This window comes from Plectropomus leopardus, chromosome 15 (genome assembly GCF_026936395.1).
Source record: "Plectropomus leopardus strain MGB_pleo_1.0 chromosome 15, ASM2693639v1, whole genome shotgun sequence".
Classification (NCBI taxonomy): domain Eukaryota; kingdom Metazoa; phylum Chordata; class Actinopteri; order Perciformes; family Serranidae; genus Plectropomus; species Plectropomus leopardus.
In genome coordinates this window covers 5,368,186-5,384,988 of record NC_142190.1, presented here as the reverse complement: position 1 = coordinate 5,384,988, position 16,803 = coordinate 5,368,186, and the positions used below count along the sequence as shown (strand labels likewise).

Below are 16,803 nucleotides of genomic sequence, written 5' to 3'. Positions count from 1 at the left end.
ATTGACTGCTCTTGAGTTTCACAGTATTCTTTGATTGAAGCTCTGCACCTGTAGCAGCACAGGGGAGATACTTGGCACGAAGGAGGAGAGAGGCTGCTCCTCTGCTTAGAAGTGGTGAATTTACAGCTTATAGCAAGTTTTACGTTGCAGGCATGTGTTTGAGATTTAGTGTCGGCAAAGGATGTTGCACATTTGCAACCTGTTATTAGAAAAATTTAGCTTGTTTGCAATCCCATGTGAATGCTGGGGTCACACAGAACGTCCCGCTGAGCCCTTTCAGATTTTAAAACTTTGTCTGGAAAAGCCAAATCCGATTCATCTGACATAATTCTGACCCCTTGCGCGTCACTTTGCGCCCAGATTATCCACCATATAACCAGCAAGGTGGAGACACGCCCTAAATACACTCTTGCCATACACTTTGAAGCATGTGCTATAGATTGTTTAAAGAGGGCCCCTTGTGTCAGTAAAATCAGCTCATTTTTTGACCAAAGGGCAGCAGCGCCTCACTGAGCCACCAACCTGAGGAAGGGCTTGGTAATGATTAGCATGTAGTCTGCACACACATGCAGACACGCACAAAAAGACTCCACTAAGGAAGGTTCACGGAGAAGTTCTCTTTGTGCTGCAATTCAAAAAAAAAAAAAAAGGCCGTTAATCCTTTGCCTCTTTACCTGTCACCACGTCGTCTACAGCCAAAAGAACTCGCTGCTCTCCGGCTCTGCAGCTCATTGATGGCTTTTTTCCAGACTGGACAAGTGCTTATTAAGAAACAGAAGAAAAAATTCCTTCAGCTGGTTAAAGAGGGGAAAAGGTATTTTGGGATAAATTGAAATGCTGCTGCTGAATAGGGCTCGCTGAAAATCTTGTTGTATTTTCCCAGACTCATAACTCAAAAGCTAAAAGCCATATGCTGCCGGGCTCTGCTGTACTCCCAGCTTGTTGTTTAACTCTTCTAATCAGCCTGCACATTCTCATTTGTTTCACTATCGGAAAAAGGCCCTGCATTAATTACAGACAGGATACTCACGGAGTCAGGTGTTTACAGCATTTCATACAGCAGCTGATTTTGTGTCTGATTATATTTAGATTGGCACCAAAACGTGTTTGTTTCATCTGATCTCATCTTTCATTTCGGAGACACATGGTTTTATCAATGGAAGCTTAAATTTCATTTTGAAAGTTTCCTCTGGAGGCTTGTCTGTCAAAACACACACACATTTGAAGAAGCAAATTTAGTCCCATCCAGTCAAACAGATTACTCATCAGACAAGCTGGTTGCTAAGCTAAGGACTGATGATTTATTTACCTGTTAATCAGTCCCCCCAGGATTTTGCGGGCTGCTTTTGTAATTGCCTGAAATGCCTGATTTGATGATAGCTTTTCAAAAAAAATGTGTCCTAGTTGTGATAATTGAGGCAGTTTTAAGTATTTAAAAATGTAAAACTTCAACAAAAAAAAATACAATAACATAGCATGCACATGATGGTATGATACATTTTCAGAGCCAATATTGCCATAAAATACAACAGTATTAAAGAAAATGAGGTCCAAAGTTTTCTTTGTGGTACGTCAGAACCAGTCAGGAAGATTGAGCCATAGACACCATCTATGCCCAAAGACATGCAGGTCAGGTTAGTTGGTGACTAACCGTAGGTGTGAATGAGAGCGTGAATGGTTGTTTGTCTATATGTGTCAGCCCTGCGATAGTCTGGCGACTTGTCCAGGTTGTACCCCGCCTATCGCCCAATGACAGCTGGATATAGGCTTCACCCGACATTGAAATGGCTTGACTCAGTAATTAAACCCATTACTAAAGGTTTGGTAATGTTAGCTGTGTGATGCCAGCAGTTATCCCTGTCACTGCATGTGACTTTGGCCCAGGTACAGCAGTTGTCACATGATAAAGAAAGAGAGCGGGGGCAAGGAGGGGGTGAGTGGATCAATACACTGCAGGCGGCTTTACCAGAAAGGGATTTTACCCATTCTAAATAGTCCAATTTGTGGAAAGGTTGTGGTGATTGTACAAAATTGCATGATTGCGCAGAATTTGCCTTAATTGCTGCGATTGCTGCTATATGTAGCTGCTCTTGTACCTTTTTCTTTTGTTCTTAACTAAAGTTTTAAATCGAGTTTTTATAGGGTTGTGTTTAACAGGAAATTTCTAGATATACATCAATAGTTATTTTAATATATATATTGTTCTTTTCTGTTGCACTGCTGTGGACTGGAGTAACAGTATTTTACATTTTTTATGTATGCAGATACATAAGGAAAATGGCAAACTGAATGTTGAATCTTGCAACATGGCTGAAAACCTGGAGGGACTGATTAATGATCAATCTTGATTCAGTTAAAAGCGAGTGTTTCACTTGCTGGATTTTCACACATTCCAGCGCTTATTAGGCACAGCTTTCTTTTCAAGTTTTATTGACAGTTTAACAGGATGTGTAAGTACGTTGCTATGTTATATATCTCCAGAGGGCTTTCCACGTGGACTGTAAATCCCCATTCTTGGTCACGTTCTTTAGGATCTCATCCGTACCTGGCTGTGTGGTCTTATACAGTCATATAGTGCCCATTAGTGAGTAGCTCTTATCAACCTGTTATTCCCAGGAAACTGGCCTCTCTCAAAACAAGTGGCCCAGAAAACCCAAACATGCATTTGGGATTCTGCAGGTGTGTGCGTCGACATGTGAGCTGGCAGAGATGAAAGTTGGGCGTTCATGTTTTCGTGAAGTAACTACTAGAGTGTTGTTGCATACCTGCTGATGCCTCTTTGCCATCCTAGACAGTGTTAGCATGATAAGCACTGAAAAACATCAGCAGTCTGTATCGTCCTGATGACAGGTTAACGACTAGCTGTTCAGTGCCTGCTGATTTACAGTGAAATCATAGCAGCAGTGTAGACTTGAGAAAGGCTGGTGTTTTTCTTCTTCTCCTTGCAATGCACACGTACTCACGCTAAGTCCACTGCATGTCTTTCACACAATCCATAACTGAGGACATGTGGGCATGACCACAGTTTTTTCCCTCTTTTCGGCTGTGAATTTTAAAAATAAAAGCCTTTCTTTCCTCCCACCAGAATTAATGGGTTTGGTTTTGGTGGGGTCACACTCTTGTCACAATTTCCTCCAGTCTAATTTCCCTCCTTCCACCTTGAGCAGATGACATAAATCAGGTCCTTGAACGGCGTTTATTGTACTTAGTAACGGTAGTTATTCTCACGCTCTGTAACAGAGCCAGGGCTCCTGACCAATAAATTTCAGTGGTTGGGTTTCTTGAGTGTAAGGAGCACATTTTTGTGAAGGTATGGTGTGAGGAGGTATTTGTCACCTCAGAGAAAAGGTTTCATATTGAAGCTATCATCATTAGGGCTCCTTTAGCAGCAGCTTTACACATTCCCCTCAGCTGGCTGCCATTTTGACTGACGATAAGGGTTGACAGTTGGTGCAGTCTGACACTCTGTGTAATGACTCGCTAGGATGTGTTTCAAAGTTTTTCTTTTTTTGGGTTAACCCCCCCCGACATCCCCTTATGTTTCTGTGTCACGCCCAAATGTTTTTACTCATTTAACATGAAGAACTGAGGTTTAAAAACAAAGTCTCTTCTTTACTGTTGTTAAATGTATATTTTGTTACCGTATAATTATTTTGTTCTATCTCACGTTTTTGTCCAAATTTTTTTTTTCATATATTCGCATTCCATGATAACTTATTACCAGAGTTTACATGCACACTTTTTTTCAATCTGATTCAAGATTTCAGGTCAACTGTTTACATGGGATGTCTTCGATGCAGTGTTTACATACGCGGGTGCATGTAACTGCATGTAAACGCACTGTGTGAGTTGCGCAAAAATTATGAATATAGTAACTTGACAACTCTCTCATTGACCACGAGAAACATGCAATTGACACTTTTCACTCACTCTCATTCCACAAATGCATTCTCTCCCAGTGAAAAAGAAATAACAGATAACTTCTGACAGCAGCACCCGGGCAGGAGTGAATGAGTTACTATGGTTACAGGGCCGCTCGAGTCGCTGAGGCATCTTGTTTTTTAACTCTGGTTCCATTATACTGGAGAGAAGGGAGACACATCTACAGCTGATATCTTAAACATTCAGCAACTCAACCCAAAAGAAAAATATAAAAAAAAATATTTTGGGGTAACCTGTCCCTTTAATATCTTCACTGAGTTTCGTAAATGCAGTTTTCCCCAGACGTTAATATAGTTTATTCTTTTGAAATGGTTTCATTGTGCTTTTCAGCTCATTTCCTTATTAGTGGTACTTGGCGGTTGGAGTTGATGGTGTTCACGCTATATTTAAACCATTTTTATTTTCATCATTTTACAAGGCTCTGTTAAATGCTACATGGATGAAAGGTCACTTGATAATGATCTTGCAAAGTGAAACGTAACACCGCAATGCTTTTTAATACGCTGTTAGATCATTTATAGTTTTAACATAAACCAGATCACATGCGCCTTTAAAGATTCTGTGTGTGGGATTTCCTCATGAGCATTTTGCCCTCTAATTTATAACGATAAATGTTTCTCTAAAGCCTTGGTGATCAGCTGTATTTTGTTTAATTTGGATAAATATTCTTTTAATAAATCACACTGATGCTGACATGTATCAGAGCGGTACTTCTTCTGGTCCATATACACTCTGTTCTTATACAGAGGTCATGTTGGTCAGACCAGTTTGAACAAACCCTTAAACCAGCAAAATGATTACACATTCGGCAGCTTGAGTTCCTTCAGAATCCCACAAAGCCTTCTGTGTTTTGCCAGTGGACCTTATGGGGCTTTTCCATTGGCTTTTTTGGATGTTCTGAGCCAAACCAAACCATTTTACAAGGTTACATGCAACAAGTTGTACCGAGTTGTGCTGAAATTAAGCAGTTCCAAAATGCATCTCCAAGAGGCTTAGATGGACATTGTCAACAGTGTTCGTAATGCAGATGAAAAATTTGAGTGATGCATTTTTCATATGCATGCAAATACATTTATTCACTGTGCAGCTCAAAGGTCACTGGCAGCTACTAGCAGTTTTTAAGATGGAATATTTTCTTGCATGTTGCTCAGTGCACAAGCTCATGTAGTGAATCAATCAACACACTCTAAATGTCAATGTGACAACTTTGACCACTCCATTTGTTTTATTAGCTCTCTGGCAAGACATTTGCTGTAGTGATGCTTGGACGTTGAAATGCTGAAAAGTTCATACGAATTTCAACCTTATTATACAACTGCGAATATTTGGAGAAAAAAGTGGCGAGCTGTTGTTCCGGTGCAGTAATGCAGCACTACACCAGTGCTTCTGAGGCATTGAAACTGAAGGTGATTGGTATCTGGTGTATGTTTATGCAGTGCCAAGACAAAATTAAAAAACTCAAACAGTAAGAAAGCACCAGGGAGTCATAAGTTAAAGATGCGATATATTGAATATACTAGAAGTATTGCAGCTTATTCCATTTGCGATGTAAAGTTTGCAGTATATACATTTAGTATATACTGCAAACTTTGAGTATAAATTGTCAGGTTGTTTTAAGAAGCCACCGGTGTTTCTGTTCTCTCGCTCTATCCTGCAGTTCTCCGCCTCTGCAGACACACACACAGAGCAGAGCTTTTGCAGAGCTCCAAACTAAGTCATATTTTGTAATCATGGAGAACCACTGCAATTTAAAAATACTATTAATATATGAACTGCTGAGCTGTTAGTTTGTCTTCAGCTTACAGAGAATAAATCATCATGTTTAGCAGCACTACAATAACAGTTTAACTTAATGAGTAGTAGTGGCGGTAGTGTGAGGCGTGTGTTTGTCTCTGCAGAGCTCTGATCATGATTATTTAGTCACATTTTGCAGCCTCAGAGCACCAGTGCGACTTGCAAATGTTAATAATATTTGAATTGGAGAGCTGTAAGTTTGTTGCCCAGTCACAGTGAATGAATACCCATAGTAAAAGGTGCTGCGTTAAACTCCCTGAGATAAGCCAGGTCCTTCAAAACTAAAAGCACCATGGTCCTTTCCCTGCTCTGATTTATTTAATTCTAACAATACTTTTAAAAATTTCATTATAAAATAACTTCATCTCACTTCCTTAAGCCACATTTTATTAAGTGTTATTATAACAGTAGTGTATTCAACTTTATTATTTAGCTACTTTATTTAACTTTATTGTAACTGCAGTTCATTAATTTTTTTATTCATGGATATTTAAAAATATCGCAGTTTATATCATGCCTTAAGGTATTGCACTAATATTTGAAAGCCATATCGCCGAGCCCTACTTAAAACTGGTAGCTCTGTTGTATGGAAATGCAAATCCTTGCAATGCTCAGCTGCTGTGCTGAGTCAAGCCAAGAAAGCCAAGTGAGTACATGTGTATGGAAAGGCCCTTTACTCTACATTTTCTCATGTATATAATCAGAATGCTATAGTGAGCTCCCCAACTGATTTATCGTCACATAATAATTTTTCAGCATCGGTTTCACCAGCAGGTGGGACAGCCTTGTAGCATTGTGTAGCCAAACCACGTTTCGGATCCTAATCCCACCAGTCATCTTTGATATAGAAGTAAAAAAGTGTGTCGACACACAATTGGCCAGATTTCTGCATGTGTTCTGCCATGGTTTTTGCGGCAGTGTGTCTGTCCATACCGTGATACCGACTGGAACAGGTTAGACAGATAAAAGAATGAGAAGATAGATAGGACAGAGCTGGGCATTACATGAAAGCAAGAGTGCAATCCAGGCCCACGTAGTCAGTGTTAAAATATGTTTGATGTCATCCTCACAACAGGGGGGTGGCCTCTCTGATCTCTGTCTGACTCGATCTGTCTTCCCTGCTAATCTGATAGAGATACTCTGAGTACCTTTATTTTCTCCCTTCTTCCATCTCTGTCGACGTATCTCCTCTTCCACCCTTATGGTGTCATTTTGAGCAGCATGGATGTGAGGTGGAAATATGTGATAAAACCAGGTCTTGTGATCCATTTGATTACAAATGTGATTTCTTAATTGCTCAAAACTCACTTATCTGCCAGCTGCTGTCATTTGACCCGGTTAACTCAGGGTGGATTGAAAGCTCGACAAAAAGGGTGTCCCTTTTTTTTGCCGTTGTGGAGGATTTTCTTGTCTATTTTCAATAGAAGAATGCAGGTAAAAACAAGGGTAGGTTACTGAGAAGTAGAAAAAAAGTAAAAAAAAAAAAAAAAAGCCATCCCATTAACACTCTATGATGGACAGTTTAAAAAGAAATCAAAACAGATGCAGCACAACTACAGAGTTGTCTTTTTTTTTATGCTACACACTTTCTTGTCAAAACCTTCCACCTTCATTACCCACAATGCAAATCGATTGCAGACACTAGCCTTAGGCCTAGACGAGGAGTGGGCTACAGATGTCTGATAAGTCCACTTCTTTTTAACGCCACAATTTTCAGACTTAGAGCCCCAACTCACACTGACATCACCTGAAGCAATTTTGTAGACTTTATGCAGCTCTATCTGGAGCCACAAAAGGCTTTATGTGACTTTTTAAAATATGCAGTCGTACTCCCAAACACCTGTTAACAGACTTTGATGGTTCCTTAAGATCACCAACGTCCTCCCGCTCTTCCAGGTCAGGTCCAGTCTGAATAATATGTAGAGCAGTGATACTCAGCTTACTTGATAGTGATTCACACTGGCAGTTGTTTTTGTGCTTTGAGTATACATAAGGGACCAGAGTGCATAAAACAGCATCAAGATAGAGCTCATTTATTTAAAAAAGTGCCAGTGGTGGATCCACACACACCCCTGACAGAGGTCCTAAGCCCCTAATGTCATTAAATCCTAGAAATGCCCTTAAATCTAAGGAATGTCCTAAAATACTAGGAACATTGTAAAATCCCAGTAATGTCCGAAAACCCTAGAAATGTCCTGCACTCATGGAAATGTCCTAAAATTCTAGAAACGTCCTAAAGTCCTATAAACATCCTAAAATCTTAGAACTGTCCTCAAATCCTAGAAACATCAGAAAATCCAAGATACTTCCTCAAATTCTAGAAATGTCGTAAAATTCTGGAAATGTCCTAAAATCTTAGAAATGTCCCCAAATCCTTGAAATATCCTAAAATCCTAGAAACATGTTTGGGGCTGCTGTGACTGGCCCCCGGCCTCCTTTTCATTTATGTTGGCCCCAAACAAAGCAAGTTGAGTATCAGGGATGTCGACGCAGATGAAAGCTGTCATTTGACGGAGACACCTCTGTGGGTTCATCTTACTGCGGAGGCCCAGTGACTCGCCAACAAGGCCGAGCTCTTCCCCTCGTCATTAAGCGTGAGGCCAGCCACCTCGGGGAGAAACCTCATTACCGATGTTTATATTCACAGTGTGAGCAGAAAGCGTATGTGATTTTTGGCACGAGGACCTTGATTTCGTGGCTCTGCTCTCTCTTCACCACTGTGGTCTGATACGACAGCCACAGTCCTTTAGCTGTTGCACCTGATGGTCACTCTCACAATCCTCTAAGTCCCTTTAGAAAAAGCCAGGCAAATTCGTGCATGCTGAACAAAAAAAATTAAAACCCGGCACTTTTACGTTTGCTCCCATTTTTCACAGGTTGAAGTTAAAGAGCTTAGACTTCTTATGCACTCAGAAGATATATTTAACTTTCAAGTTTTGTTTACAAAGTTGTTGAAGTTAAAGTTGTGTGACACTGCATTAGGCAACTCTGATTTCTGATTCTTTTGGGTGTCTGTGACCAAAAAAATGCATTTTTGTAGCATGTCATTGTCATGTGAAATCCTATAAAAAATGAGAGTCCCAAGGCACACCTGTGTCACGATGCTGTTAAATCAGCATTTTGATATGTTCTACGTCAGATGGATGGATTACCTTAGAGAAAAAAAATGAGAGATATATCTGTTTAATGCAATAAAAAGTCTTAGATCTTTTACCTTAAACCTGTAAAAAAATGGAAGCAAAAACAAACGTGCCATTTAAATTTTCATTTGGTGTATAAAGCCTATTTACCCTCTACAATAATCCTATTTTTCTACATTTTTGGAGTGCACAAGAAGCACAAGAAACAATTGATGAAAACAATAAAATAAAACAGGCTAAAGCAGACAGTAAAACGATGAAAATAGACCAAATAATCAAATCACACAGAATTAAAACGATAACACAAACTAACAAATTATTCTGATTTAAAGGAAAATGAATTTAAAGCAGTCTTAAACAGGCAGGTCTTGGGATTTGAAAGTGGTCAGCATAGTTTCACGTCTTGGCTCTTCTGGCATACAGTTGTCCATATTCCTTTTCCTTTTTCAGCGTGAAATAAAGATAGAAAACTAAATGAATTTCTCTGTTTATTCTGGAGTGTGGGGGAAAAATATGTAGCAAACATGTGGTTTGGTTGTTCTGAATCACTGCGTTGTCTACCTATTTACCTATAATAGAGTTCATATGTAATAATTGCTACAAAACAGAATTCATCAGTCATGTCAAAATTAAATGATGTGCTAAAATTAAAGAATCATTTTGACAGATATGTTTTGATGTGCAATAAATGGCCATACCTCGTGTTTATTTAAACTATGTGGAACCATAAGTCATATCTGAAGCTGTATGAATACAGATTACAGAAATATTCGGTTAGAACCATAATTATACTTTGCTTCTTTTCTGGTTCTGCGCTGCACTGAGGTATTGTTAGCCTGCCAACGCTGCAGTTGCAAAACTTCCACAAGCTGTATCATCACCGTCCCTTATCTGTCAGACTTTATTTATTTGCCCGGCTCTGTATTTACAGACTTTGACAAATCCTGTAATTTGCATACACATGTTGTTTGGTTTTATGTGGTGTCAAAAGGAAATGGTTTTGGCCCTGATCAAAAGAGCTGTTTGATCTCGCTTAAGTTTAACAGTGGATGGCAGCCAACCAAACACAAGCCCACCTGGCTGTTCAGACGTCGCAGAACACCTAATAATTTACTTTTTTCTCTCTCTTTTTTGTCTCTGTCAGAGGAAGCGTTCTCCGCTCAGCACGAGAGTCTGAAGGAGGAGAAAGAGTCTTTAACCAAGCTGCAGAAGGAATGCACTGCTAAGAGGTATGTGTGAACCTGTAATTAGATATTGCTTTATGTCTGCGTACATTTTTTGAATTTATCCCCATCTGACATTACCCAGAGCCCACTAAATGATGTGACCTGACGTGTTGCTCAATCACATTGAATAGTGATGGGGCTACACCCCGCTCCCTGCCTCCCACCTTGCTCTTTCAAAACAAGGTGATGTTTTTGCGGCCGGCGCTGTCTATTTATGTGCTCTTAACGGAGAGTTTGCACATTGTGCTAAAAAGCCTGTTGGCCCGTGTTTGCCTTGGCCTGCGGGGAGACGTGTTCAGCGGGTGCCGACCCTGGATACAGCTTTGTTTGTTTGAGAAGAACCTGGCAGTCGCAGAGGGTAAACCAGGGCCCCAGGAAGGCCAGCAGGGGCCAAGAGACCCAGCAAACAGGAAATTAACCCCGACACTTGTACATCTGCCTAACATCCATTCTTTGGAAATATCTGTCGTTGATGTTTTTTCATGGAAATGTCTCTTTTTATTTAACTTTTTAAAAAAGAAGAAACTTGCATGGAAACTTTACGTTGAACATGCCCCTCCACATTCCTGTTTAATATTTCACGGCCGCTGTTAAACAGCTTATCTCACAAAATTGGGGTTAAAAGGGATCAGTGAGGGTTCCTTTAGTTATGGTGTTGTTAGTTAAAGCTGTAGTTGTTGCGTTTAGTGCACATTTTAAAAAACGTCGGTGCAAGAGCTCCGTTTGCTGTTCCGTCATAGTCTGTTTATTTTCACTGCTAACACACAAAAAAGATTTTACACTTGCTTCAGATTTGCTTCAAATTACATGCTGCATGAAAAAACTTTACCTTTTAAAATCCCAGTAGCTTATTTTTAAACCATCTCCTTTTTGGTCACCAGTGGTTGAAAGTAACTGAATAAATTTACTTAAGTTTTTTTTTTTAATTTTTGCAGATCCACCGAAGATTTATCCTGTAAACTCCTCACACAGTTTCATTTAGAAAATTGTTTGAGGTCAAAAGTGTAAAAAATTATCCAACTTATCACTGAAAAATTAAAACAAACTTTTAAGTCCAGCCAGGGGCCCCATTCTCTAATAGATGTATAAGTAGAAATTTCAATTGCCAGTTGCATGCAAGTATTTGCTTATGTATTGTTGTCATTATACATTTCAAATTATTTAGCAGATTTTTATCATTTGTCGTGATTTTTTTCAGGTTATTTCCTAGTTTTTCAGTGTTTTTTCCCTCTTATTTATTTGTTTGTTTGTTTTTCCTTCTAATTTCTGGTAATTTTCTTGTACTTTTTACTTTTTACTGATTTCTTGCATTTCTTGATTTCTTGGTTCAATTCCTTCTAAGCTGCCCATTGCCTACTCCCCAGGTTTCAAAGGGTTAAGATGGACAGTTGGGGATGCATGAGTTGCATGTTTTTGGAAAGTGGTTTGCGAAAGGCTGGCACGTTGGGCTTAACCAGTTAGATGAGGCAAAGCCTGCTGGGCAGATGAGTGAATTCAGATCAAACGATCATTAGACACCAATCTGTTTCCTCTTTCGTGAAGCAGCTGCACTCTGGAAAGGGAAATGATAAGAGACTGCTAACTGCAGGCAAAGCCAAATGGGAAATTCAAGTGGAAGGCAAGGAGCATGGATGGGAGGATGCATCACATTCAATAACCATTTTCCCCCCAAATCCCTTTTTATCTGCATGAAACGATGAGCTATTACCCACAAGTGGTGGTGTTAGTAATGCAGAGGACACACACCGTTCATACACAGCAGCCGATCATCTGTGATACCCAGACAGTCCTGGAAGAGTCGTGTTATATTTACTCTTTCAAACGCAGGGCTTTTTTAGTTGCAGAGATGTTGTAAATGTTTTACATTTAGAAAGGGTTTCACACAGCTTAATACTGGGCAGCTGGGCGGATCATGGAATTGGAAGATGGTGGCAGATTTAGGCCAGAGGCTCCGCTTCCCAACCAAACTCAGACCTCCCACCTCGTGCTACAGTCGTCCTCACTCCATCTCGGTTACATCGCCGAGCTCACAGAGCCCCGAGATGATGTTGGAGTGATAGATGTAGAAAAGGAGGCAGAGGAAGGTCGGATGGAAGCTCAATTGGCTGCACAAAGTGCAAAGTAGAAGTTGTAGGCAATAAACAAAGCCAGCTACAACTATAAAAGTAAATCAAATCCATTAAAAACTTACATAAAACAACCTCATAAAATAATGATTAAGATGAATAATAAACCAATAAAAATACAAAGGCTGGAATCAGAACTGCAAAAAAATGTTAAAATTAAATAAAATAATAATTCTAAAAGTAGACCATGTAAAGAGAATAATACATATGAATTAAAATAAATCAACAAACTAAAAATGGAATAAATAGACCAATAAAAGATGAAGAACACCTGAGTAAAACCAAAACAATAAAATAAAATAATAGATAAACCAGCCAAAGTGAAAGCACACCTAAGTTAAAACCAATAAAATAAATAAAATACAATAAAATAAATTAAAATAGTTGACTCAGACAACTGAAATGCGTGCCAATAAAGGAATGTCTTTAATTTAAAGGGCCACATACAGTATGTATACTACCTTCATACTTACCAGCTATGCTTAAAGATGAACAAGTCTTAAATATGTCTAAAATGTTTCTTGAAAATAAAGGCCTTAAAAAGCATTAAATTTAAGTGATTCATACCTGTAGACACCCTTTATTAGGTATTAGATATTAGGTATTTTATGTCAGTGATGGATGGCTTTTCACCCCGCCTTAAAATGTGGCCATTTGGATCAGGAATAAACAGTTTTTTGTATTGTTTTGGTCAGACAACACAGCGTCCAAACTACTTTTTCTGAAGTGTAAACTTACTCTTCCAACTTGTTTCACATATTGTTCTGGCTCTATGGCACCCCTAAAAACAATATACTATACACACACACTGTCACACAGTAATGCCTTACTCTGTACTTAACACTGTAAGACAAATATTAAGACTTCAGTACTTTTCACAGGCCATAACTGCCAAATGTCCCGCAGCCTGATCTTATAATGAGTTAACTTGCACAACCATAAATGACTGGAACGACTGGATATAAAATCACTAGTAATTTGACAGTTGAGTCATTTTCATTACAGTTAAATTGTACTTAATCGACTCACTGATGAGTCACTTAGCTCTCATCCACATAAGGACCAACCTGCGATTCCACATTATCGTGCTGCAAACTCTCCTCTCTGTTCGTCATAAATCATTTATATTCTCACCAGCTTTAATTACCTTTATGTCTCACAGTGGGTCCCTGTGGAGCTGTAACTAGCCTGGATAATTTCGGCCTCTCATCTCCACTTCCTCCTCTCTCTTCCAGCTGCACTCGTTCCCCTACGATCTCATCTCTGCTCTTTCTCTAGTCCTTCGTGCCACTCCCAGTGTCCTGCTTCTTCTTAGGTGTCCCTCTGCTAGCAGGTTACTCATTGTATCGTCGTTGTTTCTGGTTTTGTCTCCCCAGAGAGCAGTTCCTCAAGTCCAACGCTCAACTCACCTTCCGCTGTCGTCAGCTCCTCTCCGAGCTTTCCTACATCTACCCCATTGATGTGGTGAGTTGAACGTGACGGTCCGCTGCTGCACAACACATTGTTGACAAGCCAACTGCAAAGAATTATCTGGTTACAGAAACGCCGCTTTGATCAAGCAGAAACGGTGCCGATCATTATTTGTGCAACAGTTCCAATGTCTAATTCTGAATGTTATTGTTACTGCAGTGTCCTAGGAGATCATCCAAAGTCAACACTTTCTTTGTTAAACTTGCCTGATGAATATTACAGCCACCCTGTTTTCTAAAACATTTGGCGAAAAAAAAAACTCAAATTCTTCAAGGGGTCGTTCACAAGTTGTGCCTTAAAACGTATGAAAATCTCCAGCCGTGCCGCTTTTTTGCAAAGTGGCTGGAGGCTTAATGATTTTCGCATTGGCCATGCCACTCTCATAAACACAACATGCCTTTAGATCCTATATTATTTGGAACTTGCCATATGAAATGGGAGAATAAAACTAGAACATAAGTAAGAAAAACAACATCAGACATATTCAGAAGTGAATACTTATCAAATCCTACCCCCCCCAACTCTTTTAAAATTAATAAAATAATTAAAAAAAACAAATTATTATTATTATTTTAAACATGAATATTCCCAGTTTTTGACCCAGCATTTAGCAAACACACCTCAGATCAAATCAGGGAAGAATGAATCAGTAAAGACAAAACAAGAACTAATCAATGTAAGTGAACACACACATGCATGCACACACACACACACACACACACACACACACACACACACACACACACACACACACACACACACACACACACACACACACACACACACACACACACACACACACAAACAAAACAAAACAAACACATCAAAACAAAAACTTGCCAGCTCATATCCCTTCAATATGTTGTTACTAAAAATGTGTTTATTTAAATTTGTTAAACGTTCTACATGTTTTGATTTTCACTCCACAGCTGTTCCCTAAATTAACCCCTTTGACAGTAATGCAATCATTTTTAGCTTTGGTCCTCACTGATTGTTTTTCTGAACACACGAATCAGAAGATCAGATCAACAAAGGAGGGGACTTTTGGTCAGATACTGAACTGATGACACTTTTAATTGGTGTCCACTTTCAAACTGTGCCGATTGTATTGATCCTCTGCGCTGCGGCAGTGAAGATCTGTAAAGCATCCGTGATTTTAGAAACACTGTAAGAATCATCTGTTGTCATTGTTTGACACTGTAATTGCAGCCTGACAGATTCACAAAAGCAAACAACCAAAAAGTCAGAACTGTAGCTCCATCCTGTTGTGATGCGCCCAAAAAAACAGGCATGTTGAAACAATGAATCTCTGCACGCAAAAGACACAAAATGTGAATGCCCCCTAACACTGACACCACTTGACAATGATTAAATGATATAAAGCAAGTGTCTCTGTCCACGCCTACACATGGTTTGATCTTGTCTGGTTTCTGTGTCTGATTATTGTCTTTAATATGAAACCTCTTATTTAAATCCACAGGCCAATCAGTCAGATTATGTCATCTGCGGAGTGAAGCTGCCAAACTCTGAAGACTTTCAAGGTAATTTATTATGTGCCTGCTGCTGTGTTTGAGGGTTACAGGAGGATAAGCTGTGGTAAGGCATGCTGAACAAATGTTTCGCCTTTGCTTTAATGCTTGTGGTTGTATGTACATGTCAAATTTGAAGGCGGATGATCTCATCGATTCAGTATCTATGATATCATAAGTTTGGCTACTGTACACTGCAATTTGGCATTACTGTGCTAAGATATTACAGTCTTTAATGTACTTAAACAACATAATTTTATAATTACCAGTATGTCATCTTTATGCATAAAAGAGATAATGACATAATTGTATCATCATTAGTTTTACTAGCTGGGAACGGTTGACAATCCTCTTAACTCTGGCGGGTTCTTTACAATAGAAATCATAATTTCGACACACATAATGACTTGACGTGCCTCAGATGCCGTCTGTGGGATGAGTTGGCAATGTGAAAACTTTCCTGTGGCAGTCTTTGATTTCAAATTAACAGGCATGCACGTGCAAACCTTCCTGGGTGTGTTTTCATCATGTGTCTTCTTATTTTTATTATTTTTCTCCTCCTGACATTGTTTCATTTGCATCAGATGATTTCTCGTCCTCACAGTAAAAAAACTGGATTAATTTATGAAATTTGATTAAGTGTTTGAAAACAAGAAACCCAAACTCCCATTAACCTGTCAAATCCGTTACAAGGTCTGTTTGGACCTAATCATTTAAAAAAGTATATTTCCTCAACCCATTTTTGCCCGAGATGTTAGAGACCCGACCTAGTGCATGCTTGAGAGGAGAGAGACCCAAAACTTGGAACGGGTCTCAGGTCTATTATAGACACGATAGTATACCTGGCAATTAAAAGCACGACCATAATTGTCTTTTTACCGCTGAAAATGTTTTTAATATATACAAATTACTTACTGTTTATACGGTTAAACATTTTTTTGAATGTTTTATTTTATTGTTTTCAATTGTCACTTATTTTGTTGGTGTCCTAATGCAAACTGCTGTAACGCTCACATTGGTGCAGTTTTTTGTTTATAAACTAGGTATTAAGGCATGAGCAATTTGTTAAGAAATGTACCACAAACTGCCAAAAAATTAGTAGATTAAAAAAAAAAAAATTAAAGCAAGCTTTCAAATGTCAAGAGGAAAAAAAGAAAAAAACCCAATATTTATTATTACCATCAGAATTACATATTTAAAATTACATTACAGAATTTTTATAAATTTTAAGCACTTTTCCAGGTCACTTCCTTTTTTTTTTAAACTTGCTTTTCTTTTGTTAGAAACTAATTTTTGGGTAATTTTCTCACACATTTTACTAATTTCTAAGTTGTTTGTTCTTCCGTTGCTCATTCCCTTCCTTCCATTGTTTTGAAAGAAATTTGGGCAATTTACGCAGGTTTCAGAGTTAAAAGAGAAGGCAGACGGAGAAGGAACTAGGATGGTGTCCGTATTTTTTTGTTTTTTTGAACACTTAGCCTTTCTGAATTCTTGTTGGATGGTGAAGGAGTAGTTGTTACCACAGTCTTACAGAGTCTTGTCACAAGATGCTGTTGTTATGGCTTCCACAATAGCC

General features: G+C 38.9%; 1 protein-coding gene across 1 annotated transcript in view; it reads left to right on the top strand.

Annotated features, from left to right (window-relative positions):
* The window catches only part of uvrag (UV radiation resistance associated gene), a 119,686-nt gene that overhangs the window by 31,533 nt on the left and 71,350 nt on the right, over nucleotides 1-16,803 (top strand). Inside the window, exons 9-11 of the mRNA XM_042498843.2 lie at nucleotides 10,021-10,105; nucleotides 13,605-13,692; nucleotides 15,179-15,239. Coding sequence (XP_042354777.1) covers nucleotides 10,021-10,105; nucleotides 13,605-13,692; nucleotides 15,179-15,239 — 234 coding nt within the window. The remainder of the gene's footprint in view (nucleotides 1-10,020; nucleotides 10,106-13,604; nucleotides 13,693-15,178; nucleotides 15,240-16,803) is intronic.